Source organism: Monodon monoceros, unplaced genomic scaffold (genome assembly GCF_005190385.1).
Source record: "Monodon monoceros isolate NGI ecotype Baffin Bay Population unplaced genomic scaffold, NGI_Narwhal_1 Super_Scaffold_19, whole genome shotgun sequence".
In the NCBI taxonomy this organism is placed as follows: Eukaryota; Metazoa; Chordata; class Mammalia; order Artiodactyla; family Monodontidae; genus Monodon; species Monodon monoceros.
In genome coordinates this window covers 35,009,431-35,031,755 of record NW_021703775.1, presented here as the reverse complement: position 1 = coordinate 35,031,755, position 22,325 = coordinate 35,009,431, and the positions used below count along the sequence as shown (strand labels likewise).

Here is a 22,325-nt window from a genome sequence, read left to right as displayed (position 1 = left end):
TCCCTCTGGCCCATCTATTCCATGGGTCACTGCTTTTCACCTAGTTAGTTTCTTCAGTTCCTGGCCCTGTCTTTCAGAGTCGACACCCATCCCTTTAGTGTGCCAGACGAGCCATGGTGCCCTTACTTGACCCTGGGCTGTGGCAGTGGCAAGAGCACTGGGCCCAAAAGTAAAAGGCCCACCTCAGTCCTGTTGCTCTGGTACTGATAGGCCTTTCGGTCACAGGCATCTGTGTGGGTTTTCTGAACCTTTGGTTCTTTCTCATAAAATAGAAATGTTACTGAGAAGAGTTATGAAGCTGAAAAAGATCACATATATATAAGCACCTGGCGTACGGTAGGGGCTTGAGAAATGTCAGTTCTCAAAATTCTGTTTTCTTCAATGGATCTCTGAAACCACTCCCCAAGTATTAACTAGCCCATGTGGAACTAAGTTGCTGAAATCTCTGTTTCTCTCTCCTGCTCCCTTTCTTACAGACTTTGGATGGAGGCCTGAATGTCATTCAGTTGGAAACTGCAGTAGGGGCTGCCATTAAAAGTTTTGAGAACTCTCTAGGTATTAATGTTCCTAGGAGCCGTTTTCTGCCTGTCAAAACCACATCAGATCTCTTGCTTGTGATGTCAAACCTCTATAGCCTTAATGCAGGATCTCTGACAATGAGTGAAAAGCGGGAATTTCCTACAGTGCCCTTGGTTAAATTAGGCAGTTCTTTTACAAAGGTACGTAATTATAAAGATGATATACATGTAGATTTGTATTTCTTAAATGTGTAATTATAAAGATATGATACACGTGTGAATTGGAATCTAATTACAGTCTTTGCTGCTGATCTATTATATTCCTCCATCTCTATTGTCTTTTAAAGGGAATCAATCATAGAAGGTGAAAATGTAACTCATTTTTTAACCAACTGCTATAGAGTAGAAAAGAATGTTTACATTTTAAGACATTTTATCTTATGTCTCGTTTAAGACCATTACTGTTTTCATCAGTGAGAGAATGTTAATTCTAGTTTCACAAAATGTATTGCGCCTCTACCATGTGTAAGGCAGTGTTCTAGGTGCCAGGTATTTAGCAGTAAATGAAACAGGCTAAAATCTTTGCCTTCCTGGATATTCTAGTGGGGAAGGATGATAATAATAAGCAAGTAAGACAAATGTATAGTACGTTGAATGATGGAAAATGCTAAATAAAGCAGGAGTAGGGAATGTGTGGGTGTGGCAGTGGTGGTGTCATTTTACATTGGGTGGCCAGAGGGCCTCACTGAGAAATGGAGTACACCATGCAGGTATCTGGGGCAAAAAGCATTCTAGGCAGGAGGAATAGCAAGTATAGTAAAACCGACCCTAACATGATAAGTGGAATCCAAAAAATTTAATCACATAAAATGCTGTGAGGTTAATGAAGTGACAGGGTGAGCTTTTGTGGCTGCCCTATAGAGTCCTGCTATGCAAGTCTATTCTAGTCCTGGTTGTGGTTTAGTGTCACCTGGTGTGGATGTGTGTACTTGCCCTTATATGTTTGGGGCTATCATTCTGGGTCTTGTGGCTGGGCTATAATTTCCAAGATAGCATCAGGCATTTTAGAAGTCTCCCTGGTCTTTCGTGCCTCCCTCATCTGCCGGGTTGGGCTGGGAAAATCCTGGTGCTACAAGGACCCACCATCTGCCCACATCCTGAGGTAAGATTCCTAATCATTTTCCACCTAATCTCATCTTCCCTTCCTACTCTTTCTAGCCTCTTCCATACCCTGCAGGAGATAAGAACTTTAGCTGCCTCAATTTGAGAACAGGGGCTGAGTGGGCAATGGCTACTTGCTCTGAGGAAGAACATGTCTTACGGACACTAGAGCACAGTGAGCAAGTGAGGGATGGGGGTGGGAGATAGTTGGTCAGAGAGATGACAGGCCAGATTGTGTAGAACCTTGTAATTGAATATTGGGATTGTGGCTTTTTTTTTTTTTTTTTTTTTCTGGGGGATGAGAAGCCATTGGAGATTGTGAGCTGAGGGGTCAAGTTGACCAATCTGGTGGGCAAGGGTAGAATCAGGGAAACCAGGGATAGGCTGTTGCTGGAATCGTGGCTTGGACCAGGGGTTTTTGCAGGGGAAATAGTGAAAAAATGTTGACATTATATTTTGAAAGTTGTACCTACAACTTGCTGTTGGACTAGGTAGGAGGGTGAGAGAGAGAGAACGGTAAGGATGGCTCTGAGGTTTTTGGCCTGTGCAACTGGCAACATGGAATTGCCATTTACTGAGACATAGGAAGGCTTGGGTAGAGTAGGTTTAGGGGGAGCAGAATGGGGAGTTAAATTTTGGAGATACTGTACTTGGACCTTCAAATGGAGAAGCTGAATGTATGAGTGTGGAGGAGAGATCTAGAAAAGAGGTAAATTTGAGGGTTGTCACTTTATAGCTGGTAATTAAAGCCATGAGATAAGGATCACCTAGGGAGTGAAAGGGGGGTGGGGAGTCTAAGAACTGAGCCTTGCGGGACTGGAAGGCTTAGAGGGTGGGGATGAGGTGGAGGAAACAGCAAAGATGACTGAGGAGTTGCAGATGAAGAACTGGGCAGAAAATCATGAATGTGTGTGGCCTGAAAGCCAAATGAAGAAAATGTTTCAAGAAAAGAGGGGCTAATCATTTGCAGTCAAGTGCTGCTGCCGATTCAAGTAAGATGAATGAGAACTTACCATTAGATATAATAGTTGAGAGGTTTTGGAGCCTGACTGGAATGGATTTAAAAGAGAATAGAAGAGAAGTTGGAGGTATGAGTGTAGAAAACTTATTCAAGAGTTTTGCTTTAAAGAAAAACAAAAATGGAGCTATAGGTAGAAAGGGATGTAAGATTTTACAGGGTTTTTTTTTTTAAGTTGAGAGAATTTATAGCATGTCTTATACATTGATGGGAGTTGATACAATCAAGAGGGAAGGAACATTGAAGAGGGAGAAGGAATTGCTGGACAGTATCCTCGGGCAGTAGCCATAAGAAGAGTTAGCCTTAAGTTGGAATAGAAATGGTCCAACCCCAGTACTAGGAGGGACACAGTAGTGGGCTAGAGGGCAAGTGGGTGGTAGTGGTAGAAGCCAGTGGAAGTTTTCCTGTTGCTTCTGTTTTTCTCAGCAAAATAGGAAACAAGGCCATATAGGACTATTTCTAGTGCCGGTAAATCTAAGGAAATAATAAGAGGCAAAGATAGTGATCATTTATAATGATAATTTGTGCTGTTGCTCTTCCTGAACTATATTCCTTCTTCTCAATCCTACCCATCCCATAAAACCCAGCTCCAGTCTAGCTTGCTTCGAACCATGATGATCTCTCTCTTTTTTCCAACTAACTCCAGATTATGTGAACCACTCATCTGGCTCTTAGCGTGTTGGTTATCTTTTTATTTAATTACTGTTTTTTTAAATGTCTGATCTGCTCAGCTGTAGTGTAAATTGCTTGATTGTAGGGACAATGTTCATATCTCCTGGTCTCTCCTGCACAGGATATATAAATTCTCACTGCACGCACAGTGAGTGCTTAATAAACAGGGTTCCTCCCGTAGAAGGCCTGAGCTTGGACATAAATAGAATGTTTTACAGTTCAAGCAAACTATCTTGTTAATTTAATCCCTGTTTTTCTGTTAACCCATTTTTGAAACAATTTTTACGTTTACATTTTTCCTTCAGGTTCAGGATTATCTAAGGAGATTTGAAAGTATACCAGATATGCTTGAATTGGATCACCTCACAGTTTCAGGAGATGTAACATTTGGCAAGAATGTTTCATTAAAGGTGTGTGGTTATGATGAAAATTACAGTTCTTATAGCTTTACAAGACAGGTTTCATTTTCTAGTCCTAAATTTACCTTTAAGGAATACTTCCTAGGTTGTACCAGATTGTTTATAAGATATGCATTTTAAAAATGAAATAGCTTACTACAATATTTAGTATTAATACTGTTTTCCATAAATATACAACATAGTTAAAATATAATTGTTGTGTATAGGCATTTTGTGGAGTATAGCATTCAAATGGAAAGCAAACACTATTAAATAATTAAATTGGCACTATTTTATTGAAATATGACAATATTTAAAATAGAATCACTGATAAATTAGCATTAGTTAACTAAAAGATGACTATTTGAATCTGAATGAAAGTAGAAAATAATGACAGCTTCATTTATACTGATTATAATCTAGTCTTGTTAATCTGTTGTTATCAGTATGATGTTCATTCACATTACTGTAGTGCTTGGGTACTTTGATGAGTATCATTCCAGCCTAAGAAATAGGAAGGACTATGGGTATGAGTATTAAAGCTCAGAACCAAAGATTCAACAGTTTTTTCCTAATCAAATATTTTTTAAAAATTCCATACCTAGATTTCAGGTGTTCTTCCTATTAAAGCTACTTACAGATCTTGGAAAAAAACAAAACAACATATGTATAATTATTGCTGATACTGCTTCATCTAAACAGTTTTACTTAAGACATGAAATATAAATCATTGAACTGTTCTCAAAAAAAAACCAAAAAACAAAAAAACCCACACCTGTATGTAAATATAAACCAAGCACCTTTCAGTTTACGAAGGTAGATAATGCTGGTGGCCTTGCAAGTAGTTCTTGGAAAGGGCCCGCTATTCTGTGGCGCTGGCCTGCTTCCCACTGCTAGATTCCTTGCCTCCTTATCAGAGATGGTACCACAGCTACCGCCAGTATTGTGACAGGACACATTACAGTTTTCCTTAATGTGTTATTTGTTTTTCATGTGTAATACTGTTTATAAATACACTTACTCTATTGTAAGTGAAGTTCTACATAAATAATTGTAAGAAAATCAATTGCATTTTCAGCTGCACTTGCAAGTATATTCTTGTTTTTTGTTTTTCCTGTCACTTAGGGAACGGTTATCATCATCGCAAATCATGGTGACCGAATTGACATCCCACCTGGAGCAGTATTAGAGAACAAGATTGTATCTGGGAACCTTCGTATCTTGGACCACTGAATGAAGAATATTGTGCACTTTATACTAATTATGGGTTAAACAGTTTCTTACAATGAAATGTTCTCTAGGATTATAAAATAGGCAGGTACTTTACTATGTTACTGTATCCTGCAGTGTTAATTTTTAAGTTGAGTTTTCTGCGGTATGCTTTTAGTCTGTGAAAAGCACAGGTGGAAGCAATACTTTTCTTTTTGAAGAAGATCCTGAAAGTTAAATTCATCTTAAAGTGCAATATTGTTTAATCTTAAAACTGGGGTAGCTCTGCTGGAAAATCTTTTAACAGAGGCCTCAGTGATGGTCACTTTGAACTGTTTGTGGTTTTAAAAATAAAGCTGTGAAGCAATCCATGTATACACTTATACTTTTCAATGCTAACTTTATGAAATGGTGAAGAAAAATGGTTTACTCTTGCTAAACAGCTACTCTGTCAGTTGGAAGACTCGCTCTTGGAACACTGAGGTAGTCACTAGCCAGTTACCTAACAAATCCAGTTTTTGCATTTCTAAGAATCTTAACCACATCATTATTTCCACAGGAATTAAACTTGAAGGTATTTAATATCTTTCATCCAGTTCTAAGGCTGGGATGCCTGCCATGCTCTCCATAGAGTCTCCATTTACTGAAACAAAGTGGTGTTTCTTTTCCCAGCTGAAGGGGGTGGGGTGGGTAGAGGTAGGGCATTTCTTTCACATCCTTGTTCTCTAGTATAGCGGGGTGGGGTATAACGTTATAAAAAGTTACCTTTCCTTGAAGCTTCACTTGTTGAAGCTTGCTTGTTGTTACTGAAAAATGTTCTTGAATAACCCAAATCAGGTCTGCTGGTAGTTTGAATTTCAGCTTTTCTCTAAGAATCAATTACATTTTCCAATTCTTCCATACTTGTTTTTGAGTAAGCTGCCTGTTTAATAAGTTTACTGTTACTATAAAAAAAAAAAAAGTTGTCTTTTAAAGTCTGGTAATTCTTTACAGCTTTATTTTAGACAGTTTAAGAACCAATGACATACCTCTGTAATAATAATAAAGGAAAGAATTCCTCTTAGGAAAACAAAGAGCACAAATTAAGACTATTTCATTGTACATAATCACCACAAGGTTAGGCACTCTGACAGGGTTAGGCAAGATTCCTGGTGTGAAGTGAGGCACAGGCACTTTCATTTATAGAGTGCTGCTGATTCTAATTTTGAAGGTAGGTGTTATAAAAGTCTTTTTAAATAACTTACTCATCACCTTATATTTCTGGCCCCAACACAGCAGCCTATATTTTAACAGTTCTATCTCTCCCTGGTCTTTGTTCATATACACATTGAAAGTTACTTACAAATAAGAACCCAAGGCAGGGGATATACTTCAATGTTATGAGGAGATCTCATTTTAACATTTAGATAAGTAAGCAGAATATAAGAAAATGTATTCTTACCTCTGCTAGAAATAAAAAGGAAAAACACCCCAACCCTGCATAGATTCTTCACTTTTATAAAAATACAGCTGTTAAACTGCAGGCTTTCATACACCACATCTGAAAAGTATTTAAATTAGTAGTTGCATAAATGAACACCAAAATCTTACTCTTTAATTATTACTTATGATCAGTCTTTCAAGTATTTAGACTATTCTGGAAGGCTTTACGCAGTTGACATACGGTGGTGATGATGATAGATTAAATATGTGACAGACACACAAAGCCTGAAACTTGACATTGGTCACTAAAACAAAAACTGAATTCCTAAATCCAAGCAATCAAAAGATGTTTATTTTTATAGAAAGATCTGTAAAAAAATAATTTTTCAAACAGCTTTACTTTCATAGAGAAAACTTTCTACAGAGGTTGAGTAAGATTTTAATATTTTAAATTGTACCATCATTAAATAAGGTGGGACACCATATGAATTTCATTGCACTGGAAGAAATGCAAAGCATTTTTTAATATAAAGTATACAGAGCATTCTAGTCAACTACAGCTGTGTTACAGCTATGTGTTCTTTTGGATTTGGTCCAAAGAAACCTGAGTCTGTTGCCAGAGAGAATGAAAAATATTATAGACACCTGATCAGTTACTCCTCACTGAAGGAAGCACACAAATGGCATTCCTTGTAGATCCCAGTGAATCCCAGTTTCCCAACACTGACACTTTCCCTTTCCCCTTCCCCAACCCCAGTTCACTTTGGGTTCCAGGTTCAGTTCTTGAATCACAGGCATCCATATTTTCATCACAAACATACACATCCCATGGTAAAATGAACTACCCAGTTTTCCAGTATGTCATCACCTTTTCTGTTCCCAGATCTCGGCCATATTTAGGTCCAAATCTTTAAGGCCTTTTAAGGCTTGAAGATTTCCAGTGTAAAAAGCTACATCTGCTGTGACCAACCTAAACATTGGAAAGAAAATTATTTTTAATCTCATGTTTTCTTTTCAAATAAAGTAGCAATGCTCACAGAGTAATCTGAGTCCTATCCTAGCTGCTAGACTATGATTTAAAATTTGGACCAAATGTCAATATATTTCTCTCAGCATGATTCCTACTATCATATAGTTAGATCATTTAATGTTCTCTCTCTTTCAACAGTGTTGTTTTGAAAAGGAATAAACAAATGCAGGTTGGACTGTTTCATAATTAATTCTGCCCAGTAAAATAAATTTATCTTAGAACAGTATGAAATAGAGAAAAATAACAAGTTAAACTTTTTTTTTTTGATCAGTTGTCACTAGAATAGAGTATACATGTATATGACTATTGAACTCAAGGAAAAGACAGACAAGGTTTCCTGAATGCCATCCTAAGAAGTTAAATGAAGGCTGGGACTCGTGTTAAGTACTACTGGATACAAAACTTGCTATTGACGATGTAACAATACTTGACAAACAGAATTATACTTTTAAGTATTTAGCTGTCACATTAATCCCTATCCTTGAAAAAACACTCCTGGAAAGAATGCTCAGATGATAAACACACAAAAAATAGGGACTGGTCTGATTAGACGTGTACGTTGACAGATTTGGCCCATGGAGAAACAAATAGGAGAGCTTGATTTAGTAGTTTGTAAAAGAAGAGGAAATGCAGCTTTGATACTTTAAAGAGCATGTATATGTATGAGTCTAATTTATAAATACATTCATACTTATGTACTTAATGTTTCAGCTTTTGTCACATGGCAGAATTCAGTAAGGACCATATTTTTGTTTGAAACTCATCTGGGTCAAGGTGCTTTAAAATCCATAAAAAGTCTAAATTAGTAAGTATGCTGAAACTGACAGCAATGGCTCAAAAAAGAAAGTCTTAAGGCAAGACTCACACATGAAAAATTACACAAAATTAACAGAAATCTCCATTTTAAAATATCAAGTTATGTTTAATAAACAACTATTTGCAGTCTATACAAGACAGTACATAGAAAATATATGTTTTACATCAAAGTTGAAAATATTTGATAAAAGAACGTAAAAGAAAAGCAGATATTTGCAATATATATAACCAATGAAGGATCAGTTTGAGGGCATATGCAAAAATCTAAAATCAGCAAGAAAAAGATAATACCCAAGATAAAAAATGGGTGAAGAATATGAAGAGGAAAAGTCACAGATGAGAACACCTGAATGACAAATACGTGAAAAGATGACAAACATTAGGAAATGCAAATCAAAACAAAATACCACTGTATCCCATTAGACTGGCAACAATTTAAAAAATCTAACAGCAAATGTTGGCAAGATGTGGAATAAAGGTGAGAATATAAACTTGGTATAGCCACTTTGGAGAAAATTCTGGCAAAACCTAGTAGAGTGAAAATGTACATGTGATCCACTTCTATGTACCTACCCTAAAGAAATGATCACACCATTACACATGTATAAGGAAAGATCTTCACTGTGGCGTGATTGTAATGGAAGAAAGTAATGACCTAAAATCGATCACCAGGTGAAATGGAAACATTAAATATGGTTGATTCATGTGGGAGAATGCAATAAAGCAATCAAAAATGGACAATTTCTATATATCAACATAAACAATGTTGAGTGGAAAAAAGCAAGCAGCATATGTACAATATACCATGTAAGTAAATTAAATTCATAAAACAGCTCCACATTTTTTTTTTTTAAAGAGACAATAAATGAGAAGGACTTAAAGGATATAGACCAGATTTACTAGAAACATTGCCTAAGGGTTGGAGGAGAGAGAAAAGGACTGGAGATGGGGTCAAGGGGTACTTAAGCTCCATTTGGAATGCCATTTTTTAAAAAAATGATGAACATTTTTTTTCCAAGTGAAAATGACAAATGTTAATAATGATCAATTCTAAGTAACAGGAATATAAATATTCTCCATATGTCTATTTTTAAAATATCTTAAAATAGAGAAAAAAATCACATTAAAAAGAAAAAGTGCAGGACTGGGGAGAAGAAGGAATAGGGAGCAACTGCTTAATGGGTCTGGGATTTCCTCTTGGGGTAGTAAAATGTTTGGAACTAGACAGAGCTGGCAGTTGCACCCAGGTGGTGGCTGCGAAGGCACTAAGGACCACTGAATGGTTAACTATAAAATGGTTAATTTTATGTTATGTGAATTTCACCTCGAAAAAAAAAAAGGTAAAATTTTAGAGCCATTTCAGGAACAAAAGTTCCTTTTAAGCAGGTAGTTTATTATCTCTTTGGCTAGAGTCTAGAGAGAAATTTTCAGGGAATTCTATCTTTCAAGTGATCACTCAAAGACATAGTTTGACTTACACAGTATTAGTGTCTTTAAAAGTATGTGACAACAAAGATCTCTAAGGTGGTACCAACCCCCAAATAGCTTTATTAACAAAGAAAATAATAGGTGATGAATTAACTTGGATGCTTCAGAACTACTGGTCTGAGAAAAACCAACCTGCGAGATTTAGTTACATGAATAAAAGTAGAAAAGTATGAGTGTAATAGGCCTTTAATTAGCTTTTTATGAATAGTTTCTGAGAGGTATTTGAAAGTTGTTATACTGTCTTTGAACTTTTCTGTGGCTTTGAAATTTCTGAAAATAAATCTTTCTAAAAAAAAAAAAAAGAACCAGGTAATAAAAGAGAATCAGATTTTTGCATAAAACTCTTAAATTCAGCCTGGCTGACAAATTCAGCAGTTTGAAGCTTCCAAATTGTTTTGTGCAAAATCAATTCATTGTACTCTCCAACAACACAGGTTTGAACTGCGTGGGTCCACTTATACGCAGATTTTTAAAAACAGTAAATACTAGAGCATTACATGATCTGCAGCTGGTTGAATCTGTGGATGTGGAATTGTTGATACAGAGGAGCCCTGTATATGGAGGGCCAGCTCCCTAAGTTATACTCAGATTGTCAACTGCTGGAGGGTTGGCACCTCCAACCCCCACCCCATCCCCCTCTTGCTCAAGGGTCAGCTGTACTTCTTTTAAGGGTAGGGCCAACTTCTGACTCCAAAAGATGTTTTTTACGTTTGTTCCTATAAGTTTGAAACTTAAGCCTAAAATTCCTTTAAAAGGGAACAAAATATTCTTAAAAATCCATGGAACAGGTAACACACTACAGAAATCATATAAAGGTGTACCTACATGATCAGCGCTTTGCACTTTGTATAATCTTTAAACCCATATCTTTATCTACATTGCTCTTAACAAAAATTCTGTGACAGGACTTTTTATCGTCCCTATTTTAAAATCTAAGAATATTAAGACTCAGGGTAAGTGATTTGCCCAGTTATAGAGCTAGTAAGTGGCAGAACTTAACCCATTTTCTGATTCTAAATCTATTTCGCCAATAATACATATAATTTGTTCAACGGCTTACAATAAAATATGTATACACTTATTTTTTGTAACCCTGTGAAGGAATTAAGGCAGATTTTATGGTTCTCATTTGATAAATAAGGCACAGAGGTTAAGTGACTTTCTCACGGTCATACAAAGTAGGACTTTGAGTTCTGTCTGGATAGGTGAAGACTACTGGGTGACTTAAGGAGGTGCTACTAATGTACGCTGCCTCAAAATGGACATATAAGGTCAGTTAACTAATTCACCATCTATAAAACGCTTTAACACAGATAGATAGATATAGATATAGATATACATCACCTCCACAGAGGGAAAAAAAAGGCAAAAGTCTGCTGATTTTACAGTCTGGGGCCCTGGCAAGATTATAGTGGAAAAGGACAGCATAATGAATAAAAACCAATCAAACAGTTCAATATGGGAGTATGGGGTAAAAACATATTGAAAACATACCCATTTTGAGGTCCTCCATCATTTATCACATTTAAGTGAGACAATTGCTTTTTCAAGTGGAGTTTGTAACTTGCATTAATTCTTAAAAATAACATCTGGAAAAGAAATAAAACTCAGTTTCTTAAAGCTCTATTGACATAGAAGACATAAGTAAGTAATCACTATTATTTGCAGAAAAATTTTTAAAACCTTTTGCTTTGGCATATACTTTTAAAATGCTCCTCTGAAAGTATTTAATTGCTATTTCAGTATAGTTTGTCTCCTTAGTTGGATAAAAGCTCTTTTTGCTCTTTTCAGTAGTACTTATTTTAGTGATATGACTTATCACTGCCTTTTGCCCCTTAGTAGAAATCCTCTGGCATGTGTAAATGGGATCAACCATACAGGTGAAAAGAATAAAAAGAGACGGAGAATTCTGCAATGTATCGATATTAACTAGGAACTTGATAGAGAAAAAAGTCACAATGGTAAAGGCAAGGCTACCGTTATCCTTCCCAATTACTTGGAAGTATTTTATTGCTTCACATGCAGATTTTTAATGCAATACTTCTTTGGGAAATGCCTGACCTGAAATTATATACAATTAATCTATGGAAACAATTTTGTGAAATATATTTCCCATGGGAAAAAAAAATATAAAGTCATCTATGGAAAAGTTTTCTGGAATTACTCGTACTCAAGTGACAATAATGACCTAAATCTATAATTTGTGCCCAGCTTGACAAGAGTTCCCTTGTCAGATAAAAATACATGAAATACCTATATACCCAGCTCCTGGACCTGGCTAAGCCTTGTTCTAGAATTAGAACTCAAATGGCAAATCCAGAAGGTCAGAATGTCAGAGGTGGGGGATCTTACATGTGGAATGAAAAGGATGGCTTGGCTAGGAAGACTGAGAAAGGAAGAAGAGACCCTAGTGGGTGCTCCACATCTCAAGGCTCCTCCTCAGTCCTCAGAGAGCCCCAAAGGCGCTGGATGATATTTAATCATAAAGATGGTATGATTAATGAAAACTTAGGGAAGCATGAAAAAGTGGTAATAGCTAGTATAGGATGGAAGTCTGAGGTGGCATGGGAAAGGAGACCAGCAGGCGCAAGAGCAGGGAAGAGACACTGAAAAAGCTACTCTCTGCTCCCAAATACCATTTCCAAGCACTCAACCAATTCGAGTCAAGCTGAAATATTTATAAGAAACTTGTCTAAATAGCAAAAATCCCAGTGAAAACTAAGATCATTAGTCATGTAACAACTAGTTTTGTACTACTTATATCATTCTACAATTAGGCTTGAATGAGATCACCTGGTATAAAGGGAACAAACTAAGGTGGGTAAAAGAAGACCAGCAGAAAAGAAGTACTGGAAACTTTAAAGTACTAGGCGAGGGAATCGAGGGAAGTCACGGGTAGGAATGTCACCAAAAAGTGAAGAGAACTCTGATAATAGTGTAGGGAAGACAGTAGAGACAGGGGGTGGATACTTCAAAAGTAAGAGGTGCCAAAGACTACCCATTTTGCTATTTTTCCTGATCCGTGCCTACTACACATCACTTATGCTGATCTAACAAATATTAATGTTAAGGCATATTGATTGAGTTACTTTATATGTCATCTCATTATTAAGTCCATCACTAATTCCTCCCCTATCCAATTTGGATTATAATCACAGTGAGTAACATATTCTACTATTCACTGATAAATGCTAATCCTGATTTTCAAACTAATAATGTAATAAATGATGTCAGTAGAATCTGGGACCTCTGATGACCCAATGAACAAATGAAAATCTGCTTTTTAGAATGGCTGACTACACAGCAAAGCTACTATTGCTCTGGCCTGTCAGGGCAAGGAGCACTTTGAAATCAAGTCAATATAACAACTGGAAAAAATAACAATAATCATACTGGAATATGAACTAAGCTTAACTGTGCCAAAAGTACATAATAAAAACACTCCAATTCTGCATGCATATTATGTTATATATAATAGTTTTAGGAATTACTACTCACTTGTGTTTGTTCTTCTGGAAGGAGATCAAATATAGCTTCATGCATTTTTGCCATTTGCTTACAAATATTCCTGAAACAGGCAGAAGGAACGGGAGCTTTCACTTCATACTGGCAGGGAAAAATAATGAAAATTATATTCATGTCCTCTGGATTGCATATTGTCCCCACTGTTCCCTAAAACATATATTTTCTGCCCCTACACATCTAACTCTTCAACTGTGATCTGTGCTACTCATGCAAATCTCAAAAACTTTTCATTAAAAACCTTAATCTATTTTGAGAGAACCAGCATAATATAGTGGCTAAGAACATAGGTGGCTTCCCTTCTTAAGATGGACTGCTTGGGTTCAAATCCCAACTCTTAAAATTCTTAGCTATGTGAGATGGGGTGAGTTACTTCTCTATATTGGGTGAGATATTTCTCTATATCTCAAAGGGCATGCTGTGAGGATTTTAAAAGATGGCTCATGAGAACCCAAACCAGTGCTTGATACCAAGTAGGTACTCAAAAAATGTTAGCTACTATTGTGGCTTAATATACAATAATGAATCATTAAAGTAGGCCCTCCAAATTAAAAGATTATTTTTTAAACATGATTTTAAGAATGTGTTCAACATGATCATATCTGAAATCAATATAACTGGTAGAATTAAAATGTTCTTTTTCTTGGTAGGTGGGCCAATATAGTAATCATATTTACCCTAAGGTTAAGAGAAGACTTTTTCAGGCTTCCCTGGTGGCACAGTGGTTAAGACTCTGCCTGCCAATGCAGGGGACACAGGTTCGAGCCCTGGTCCGGGAAGATCCCACATGCCATGGAGCAGCCCGTGCACCACAACTACTGAGCCTGCGCTCTAGAGTCCATGTGCCACAACTACTGAAGCCCACACGCCTAGAGCCCATGCCCGGCAATAAGAGGAGCCACCACAATGAGAAGCCCGTGCACCGCAACGAAGAGTAGCTCCTGCTCGCCACAACTAGAGAAAGCCTGAGCGTAGCAATGAAGACCCAATGTAGCCAAAAATAATAAATAAAATAAATAAATTTAAAATAGTAATAATAATAATAAAGAGAAGACTTTTTCAATGATCTATACGGAAAATTTTAAATTAGGTAAATTCACTTACTATTCTTACATCTGGAACAGTACACTGATATGATTTAGATAATCGTCTTTTAGCCCACATTTTAGAATTCACAGCTTAAATTATATATCATTTTCATTTATAAGACAAATTTGGGCTAAATAATTATATTTTAGATGCACTAATCTTATATAGTTTATTAAAATGATGAGTTCCAATATACTGCTGCAGCAGAACCATGTGGAAGTCACCGTGTGACTGGACCAAGCAAAGTCGTGACCACTCAAGGGTTTGTCTCTCTTCAGCTTAGAGTTATATCAAACATCCCCTTATCTTTTTTATTAATAACAGCTTTAAGATATAATTCACATACCATAAAATTCACCCCTTTAAAGTGTACAATTAACTTTTTTTAGTAAACTCTTATACAACCATCACAACTAATTCCCAAACATTTTCATCACCCCAAGAAGAAACCCCATACCCATTAGCAGGCACACCCCGTTCCCCCCTCCCCTCAGCCCCTGGCAACTACTACTCTCTGGAAATGGAATCATACAATCTGTGGCTTTTTGTGACTGGCTTCTTTCACTTAGCATGCTTTCAAGGTTCATCCATGTTGCAGCATGTGTCAGTACCTCATCTTTTTTATGGCTGCATGATATTCCATTGCATGAATATACCATAGTTTATCCAATCAGCAATTAATGGACATTTGGGTTATTTCTACTTTTTGGCTATTATGAATAATAATGCCATGAACATTCATGTACAGATTTCTGTGTAGACAAATGTAATCAATTCTCTTGGGTATATACCCAGAAGTGGAATTACTGGATCATATGGTAACTCCATGTTCAACCTTTTGAGGAAATGTCAAAATGTTTTCCACAGTGGCTGTACCACTTTACAATCCCACCCAGCAGCATATAAGGGTTCCAATTTCTCCATATCCTCACCAACACTTGTTATTGTCTTTTTTATTTTAGTATCCTACTGTGGTAATATCCCCTTAACTATCCCCCTGTCCTGGGTTGAATAATATCTTCTCCAAATTCATGTTCACTTAGAGCTTCATAAGGTCATAGTGGATTAGAGTGGGTCCTAAATCTACTGACTGGTGTTTTTATAAAAGAAAGGAGAGGGAAATTTAGACACAGAGACACACAGAGGGAAGATGACCACGTGAAGACAGAGGCAGAGATTGAAGTGATGCATCTACAAGCCAAGTAATGCCAACAACTGATAGCAACCACCTGAAGCTAGAAAGGGGCAGGGAAGGATTCTTAGAGCCTTCAGAGGGAGCATGGTCTAGGGACACTCTATCCTCCAGAACTACAAGAGAATAAATTTTTGTGTTATAAGCCACTCAGTCTGTGGGAATCTGTTATGGCAGCCCCAGGAAACTAGCACACCCCCAAAACCTTTCTTCATCACTGCTTTCCCTCAAGATACTATCCTTTCCATCTGACCTTCACCACACGTTTCTTCAATCACTTAAACTTGATACTGTACTTCTTTATTCCACACTATATAAAAAAATCAACTAAAAATGGACCATGGACTTATATATAAAACCTAAAACAATAGTGCTTCTAGAAGAAAACACTGGAAATTATCTTTGTAACTTGGGTGACAAAAAGTTATTGGGATAAGACACAAGAAGCATGAATAATAAAAGAAAAAACTGATAAACCGGAGTTCACCAAAGTTAAAAACTGCTCTTTTTAAGACACTTAAGAAAATGAAAAGGTAAGCCATAGACTGGGAGAAAATAATTACTTGATAAAGAACTTGTATCTAGGATATATAAAGAACTCTTTTCTTAAAGAACTCTTAAAACTCAGTAAGAAGATAACCCAATTTTTAAAATGAGCAAAAAAAATTTGAACATTTTTCCAGAGAAAAAGTATGGATGGCAAACTAACACATGAAAAGATACTCAACATATTCGTCATTATATAAATTAAAACCACAATGAGATATCACTCAATACAGACCTACTAGAAAACTAACATTAAAAAACAGAGAGACAACAGAAGGTGCTGGTGAAGATAAAGAGTACCTAGAGCTCTTGTACATCACAAGTAGAATATAAAATTGTATAGTCACTTTGGAAAATAATTTGGCAGTTTTACATTTCCATGCCACCATCAATATATTCCAAGGTATTTACACAAAAGAAATGAAAACACATGTCCACACAAAGATGTGCCCATGAATGTATATAGTGGCATTATTTATAACAGCCAGAAACTGGAGAAAACCCAAATATCTATCAATTGATGAATGGATAAACAAATAGTAGTACATCCATACAATCGATATCACTCTATAATAACAATGAACAAGCCATTAACACCTGCTATAACATCCATGAATTTCAAAAGCGCTGGGCTAAATGAAAGGAACCTGGGACAAAAGGTTACATTCTGTATAATTCCACTTATAGGATATTCTGGAAAAGGCAAAACTATATGGAAGAAAATCAGATCAGTGGTTGTCATGGTTTGGGGATGTCGGGAAAAGGATTAACTGCAAAAATGCCAACAGTGATGGAATTGTTCTATATCTTGATTGTGGTAGTTCTACTACATATACATGTTAACATCCATCAAATTATATACTTAGAAAGGATGAATTTTACTGAATGTAAATTATACCTCCATAAACTTGCCTTAAATTGCTTAGCTTTCCACTGATAGCAAAGCTTTCCACTATCTTTCCAACATATCTCCCACTCCTGGGTTTACCCACCCTAATACATTAGCTAAATGGAATTACTTACCTTTGTTATTAATAACAACAGCAAAAGCATTAGCAGTCAACATTTATTGGAACTGGCTATAGTCAGATACATGATAGAAAAAAAGTGCTCCACATATATTATCTCATAAATCTTCACTACAAGTTTATGAGGCTTTATTATTATCCTCATTTAGAGATAGGAACCGAGGCTTAAGGAGATTAATAATTTGCCCAAGGTTCTTCAGTGACTAATGTGTGACAAACAATGGAATTTGAATTTAGGTCTACCTGACTCCAAAACCCAACACTAAACTTCCTTCTTAGGATTCCTACCAACATGTCTGTTCATGCTGTTACCTCAGAGTATCTCTTTGCCTCAACTTCATTTGCTCTAATTGTATCTATCTTTAAAAGCAAAACTTATATGCATGCCTCATCCATAAAGCTTTCCCAGATCTCCCTCCCCAGCTAACAACCATCTCTTTCAAAACATTAAAAGCTCCAATAGCACTGAACCGATTCCTTACTTACGATACTTTAATCTACCTCCTGTTATAGTTATTGATATAATTATCCTACTAGATATTTTACTATATGAGGACAAGATCAAAGACTTCTTCACCCTTGTGTATCACTGTTAACCTAACACGATTTAACTCAATGAATGAATGAATGGTGGCTAGACATTAGTCTAGCCAGTAGTACAATTAGATGTTAATGTTTCACTCTACCCAAGGAAAGGTACCCTTGTTTATTAGCTTCTTATAATCAGCGTATATTTTATTACTGTGTTATTCTTCTTTCCCCAAATTAAATTCCTGATAAGAAAATGAAAAGCTAAAAATTGAGAGACTAACCCAAATCAAACACTGTCTGCTATTTTGGTGTGAATTAAAAACAGGGCCAAACTCCTGGGCAACCCATGGAAGCAAGTAGGGCAGGGAGTGAAAAGAGAGACTTGATAATACAGGGAAAATGTAACATGTCAGGGTAACAGGAAAAGTCATCAGTGAGGAAGGTAGCAGAGAAAACGCTAAGTTGCAAACGTCTAGGCATACTCTTGACATTAAAAAAAATGACATAAAAAATGGGGAGGGAGGTGTTTGAAATTTATAAAAAAGTTAAGAGACATAACAACCAAATGCAATATGTAATTTTGTTAGGTGTGATATAGTAGTGTGATTATATAAAAAAGTATCCCTCCCAAAAAAAAAAAAAAAAAAAAAGTATCCCTCCCTAGTTTTTAGAAATATACACCCAAGTATTTAGGGATGAAATATTACAGTGCCTCAAATTAACTATAAAATATTTTAGCAAAAAAAGAAAAATGTTAATGACTGATAAATATAGGTGATAAATATATGGGAAGCTCATTAAATAATTTTATTTTTCTTTACCAAAAAGAAAGAAAGAGAGAAAAAAGAATGCAATGAATTGTCACAGGAAAAAGTCTAGCCATAGTCCCAATTCTTGTTCATAGACTTTGGATGACCAACATGATAGAAAAAAGTCAAGGTTTTAAGAGTACCAACACTTTTTTGGTTTTGCTTCATTCTATTCCCCAGCTTATTACTAGTTTCACTATTTAACATTTACCTTACTCTACATTATTAGGTGTTAAGTCCTCTGCCTTGTTAGATGATAAACTTCTTGAGGGTCACAGTGCATTATTCATTGACTTTTGGTACACAGAAGAATGTCATGTATCAAAAAGGAAACTGGTGGAATAGAACTGCTTTTGCATTTAGCTTGTACTTGGCAACCATGAAGAAAATAGAGAATTTCTAACCAATAATTTTTCTCCATACAAAACTAGAAACTTAGAAGGCATAACATAACATAGGTATGTTTGCACATAACTATAAATTCCTTAAGCTTCTTAAAAGCATAAAACATCTATACTATATACTAACTACGTCAGAGGTTCTCAAAGTGTGGTGTGGGAACACCTGGGAGTCAGAGGCTCTTTCAGGGAATATGTGAGGTAAAAACCATTTTCATAATAATAATAATATTAGTATTATTCACTTGCAGTCTCTCATGATTGAATGGTGGGGATTTTTAGATGACCTGTGATGTCATTCTGAAGGCTAATCAAATGTGTGTTTATGTATTCTTGTGTTTAAAATTTTTTTTTAGTTTTAATTTCTAATATGGTACTTACTGATAAGTATATTTGCATTAAAAAAGCTCTTTGGGGTCCTCAATTATTCTTAAGAATGTAAAGGGGGTCCTATGATCAAAATGTTTGAGAACTTAACATTAAACAAATGCAATCTTGTTTCCCAATCACTCCTTCTCACTGTCAACTTCAAAGATTTGGGTGTGAATGGGCACCACTTTATCTTGCCTTTTTATAATTTTTATGTGCCTGCTGCTCTTGCCATCTCAGAATCTGAAGGATCCAAGTAGAAGGAAAGGCATATCAAAGGGTCTTGCTTTATAAGATTACTCTAAAAATACTCTGGGGCAAAAGTATAAACTAAATAAACCTTCAAACTTTCAAGGTATGAGATTTCTGCTTTCTCTCTAAGACATGTACTGAATAATTTAGGGAAAGGAAAGAGTGAGGGATAGGGCAAAAGTGACTAGGGCTGATTAAGTGACATTCTTCTGAAGGTACCCTCCCAGTGCAATTAAGAATTTTTTGGAAAACAGTTCTCCTTTTAATGACCTATGTGGAGTGGGAAGCAAGTAAGAAACAAGTACTGAAATTGAGTATCTATGACGGAAATAAGAGAGCACCTCAGGCTCTGCCTTCTTGGCCTGGAAAATAAAATAACACACTTTACTACAAATAATTTAATGTTTATTTTCTCAATTCTGTCTCTGGAAGGCTTTCAGACTAAAATATGCTTTGAAGATACATAATTTTCAATGCAGCTAATATAAAATTACTTCTATATAGGGTTTCTATCATCCTTGAAATCATCTTCCCCCACCCCTACCCCCAAGTCCCTTAGGAAATGAATATCACCTATTTGGGTGATCTGAACATTTGAGTTTTTCCCTAAACCCAGAACAATTTTGATTTGTTAGACAACTGTGAAAAGTCACAACGCTTTCAAGCAAAGCCTAATAATTTCCGTAAATTATTACCTTAGATAACAGCTTGTCAAATAAGCTATCCATTATCGCCACAAGCTTAGATGATATTTCAGCTATGTGGTCATGGTAGTCCTGTAATGAGAAACGTTATATTTTAAAGTCCCTGGGACACATCTAAAATACTTAACAATTACAGAGTTAAATTTATGAAACTCCAGTAGAAAATACATGGAAAGGTACCTTAGTGATATGATCAAAATGCCTAAGCATACTATACTGCTTAGGCTGCAGTCGAGCTTCAAAATGAGCCCTGATCACAGGAATGTAGTGCACGATTAACTGCAAACAGCGTGAAGAAAGAGCTGAAGATCCGGGAGGTAGACATATCATGGAGAAAAAAAAAGGTATTAGCTGGTATTTAAGGTATTTAATTACCTATCAAATTATGTAAAAGATATCAATTAATTTTATACAGACCCCAGTTTATTACATAAATGAAGAACACAGTAACAGAAAGCAACATATTTCATATTTTTTGTTTAAGAAAATCAGTTGGTACTGAATGATGTAATGAATGATGCTGCTTTTCCAATGGACTCAAGTTGTGAGCAGTACTGGCATGAGGAAGCTAACGGGACAACTGAGTCTCTTCTGACATTCAGATACCTTTCACCCCATATATACATACGTACTTCATACATATTACATTTTAACATTTTTTTACAATAGTGCAACTTTCTAGTAACTTATATTTATTGGAGTGAAAATTCCTCATAACATTTCTCCAGAAGTTATTTTTCAGTTATGGCAATACATAAGAAAGTGACATTGCTACTTTTAGAGGCTTTAGTTAGAGGCATAAAAACATCAGGTATAATGAAACATAAGTATAGTGACATCACTGTAATGCCTCAGCATGTGAATTAAATGCAAAAATCCATACCCAAATTTTTTGTAGTTATTGTTTTTAGTCCAACAACTTGCAGTGCACCAGCTCCAAGAACTAACTGGCAACTTCTTGAATTGAAGTACTAACAAAGGAAGAAAAAAAAAAACCCAACAATTTATTAAAAATTATTCTTTATATGCTGGCAATGTGTTAATTCTAAAAATACATTCCTCTTTCCTCTCATTGAAGGACCAAATGAGTTTTTCTACTAGGAGCAATTAGGATCTGTTTATGTAATGACAAAAAAAAAAAAAAAAAAGGCAAGGGGTGTTCCCAAATGATAATATTTACAGTCTGGTAGGGAAAAAGTTGAAAAATTCTAAAAATCAATTGTTCAGAAATTAATCTTTAATTGGCATTCACAAAACTAGTTGTTTCAGTCATTCTAATTGGATAGTCCTACTTTCGAAAGGGTAACAAAATCTTTCTGGACTAAAATATGACAACTTAATTTTGGGACAGAATTAATTGACAGATTAGGTATTTGAAAAAAATAAAGCCTTTTCTCTAGGCTAGCAGTTTAAAATATCTGTTAATATGAAATGGCTGAATAATACTATCACCACAGTTTCATTTTACATCAATGGTTCTGAAATAATGATTTAAGAAAAATCTCTAACCTTAGTGAGATGAATTTTGTAAAGTTCAGTGAATTCCTTCCATGCACATTTGAAACCAGTCCAGGTTTTTTGACCTAAGTGGCCTCAGTCATGTTCAGCACCTAACGAACAAATCATCTCCTGTCTCCGATATCATTAACAACTCTATGGGTGTAATGAGGAATCACTAAATGTGGAGTGAGAAGGAAGCAGGTGGCCTCCTTCAAATAACATGTTGTGTTCAACCACAATCAAATGTCACAAAATTAATGTCTTAAAGATAGCTTAACCTCGAAATGTCTTAGAGTTGGAAGATTACTCATGTCCTAATGAATTACTTCTTCCAACTATTTTTTCCATAGGAGTGAAATCATACACACCTTCAATAAATCTGATAGACGAGTGAGCATGTCAGTAGTAACAGATGGGATATTATCCACACACTGGCAATATTCAAGGATAATTCTTATCAACAGCAATACGGTTCTACAAAAAAAGAAAGATGACCCAGTAGACACTCAAAACAAGAAAAATCAAACTGATTTGGCATATAAAAATCAATATTGATCTTGGTAACTGTTAAATTATGTGTTTTACCTATAAGTGCAACAGAGTAGGGACTTAGGGTAAGGCAACAGAAAATCCCTAGAGTGTAAAATTAAGGA

General features: G+C 35.8%; 2 protein-coding genes across 11 annotated transcripts in view; one reads left to right on the top strand and one right to left on the bottom strand.

Moving 5' to 3' along the window:
- The window catches only part of UGP2 (UDP-glucose pyrophosphorylase 2), a 55,145-nt gene extending 49,801 nt beyond the window's left edge, over window positions 1-5,344 (top strand). For all 5 annotated transcript variants that reach the window (XM_029231508.1, XM_029231510.1, XM_029231511.1 and 2 more), the window contains exons 8-10: window positions 477-719; window positions 3,675-3,779; window positions 4,893-5,344. In XM_029231508.1, coding sequence (XP_029087341.1) covers window positions 477-719; window positions 3,675-3,779; window positions 4,893-5,000 — 456 coding nt within the window. In that variant the 3' untranslated portion in view covers window positions 5,001-5,344. The remainder of the gene's footprint in view (window positions 1-476; window positions 720-3,674; window positions 3,780-4,892) is intronic.
- Window positions 1-22,325, bottom strand: part of VPS54 (VPS54 subunit of GARP complex) — a 111,048-nt gene that overhangs the window by 4,780 nt on the left and 83,943 nt on the right. For 3 of the 6 annotated variants that reach the window (XM_029231503.1, XM_029231505.1, XM_029231506.1), the window contains 8 exons: window positions 22,041-22,146; window positions 21,056-21,143; window positions 20,353-20,474; window positions 20,164-20,244; window positions 13,231-13,338; window positions 11,227-11,321; window positions 7,267-7,368; window positions 5,511-6,516 (listed from right to left, as the gene is read on the bottom strand). In XM_029231503.1, coding sequence (XP_029087336.1) covers window positions 6,504-6,516; window positions 7,267-7,368; window positions 11,227-11,321; window positions 13,231-13,338; window positions 20,164-20,244; window positions 20,353-20,474; window positions 21,056-21,143; window positions 22,041-22,146 — 715 coding nt within the window. In that variant the 3' untranslated portion in view covers window positions 5,511-6,503. Of the gene's footprint in view, window positions 1-5,510; window positions 6,517-6,728; window positions 7,369-11,226; window positions 11,322-13,230; window positions 13,339-20,163; window positions 20,245-20,352; window positions 20,475-21,055; window positions 21,144-22,040; window positions 22,147-22,325 lie in introns of those variants that run through there. The other 3 variants (XR_003794843.1, XR_003794842.1, XM_029231504.1) reach the window with 3 other exon arrangements.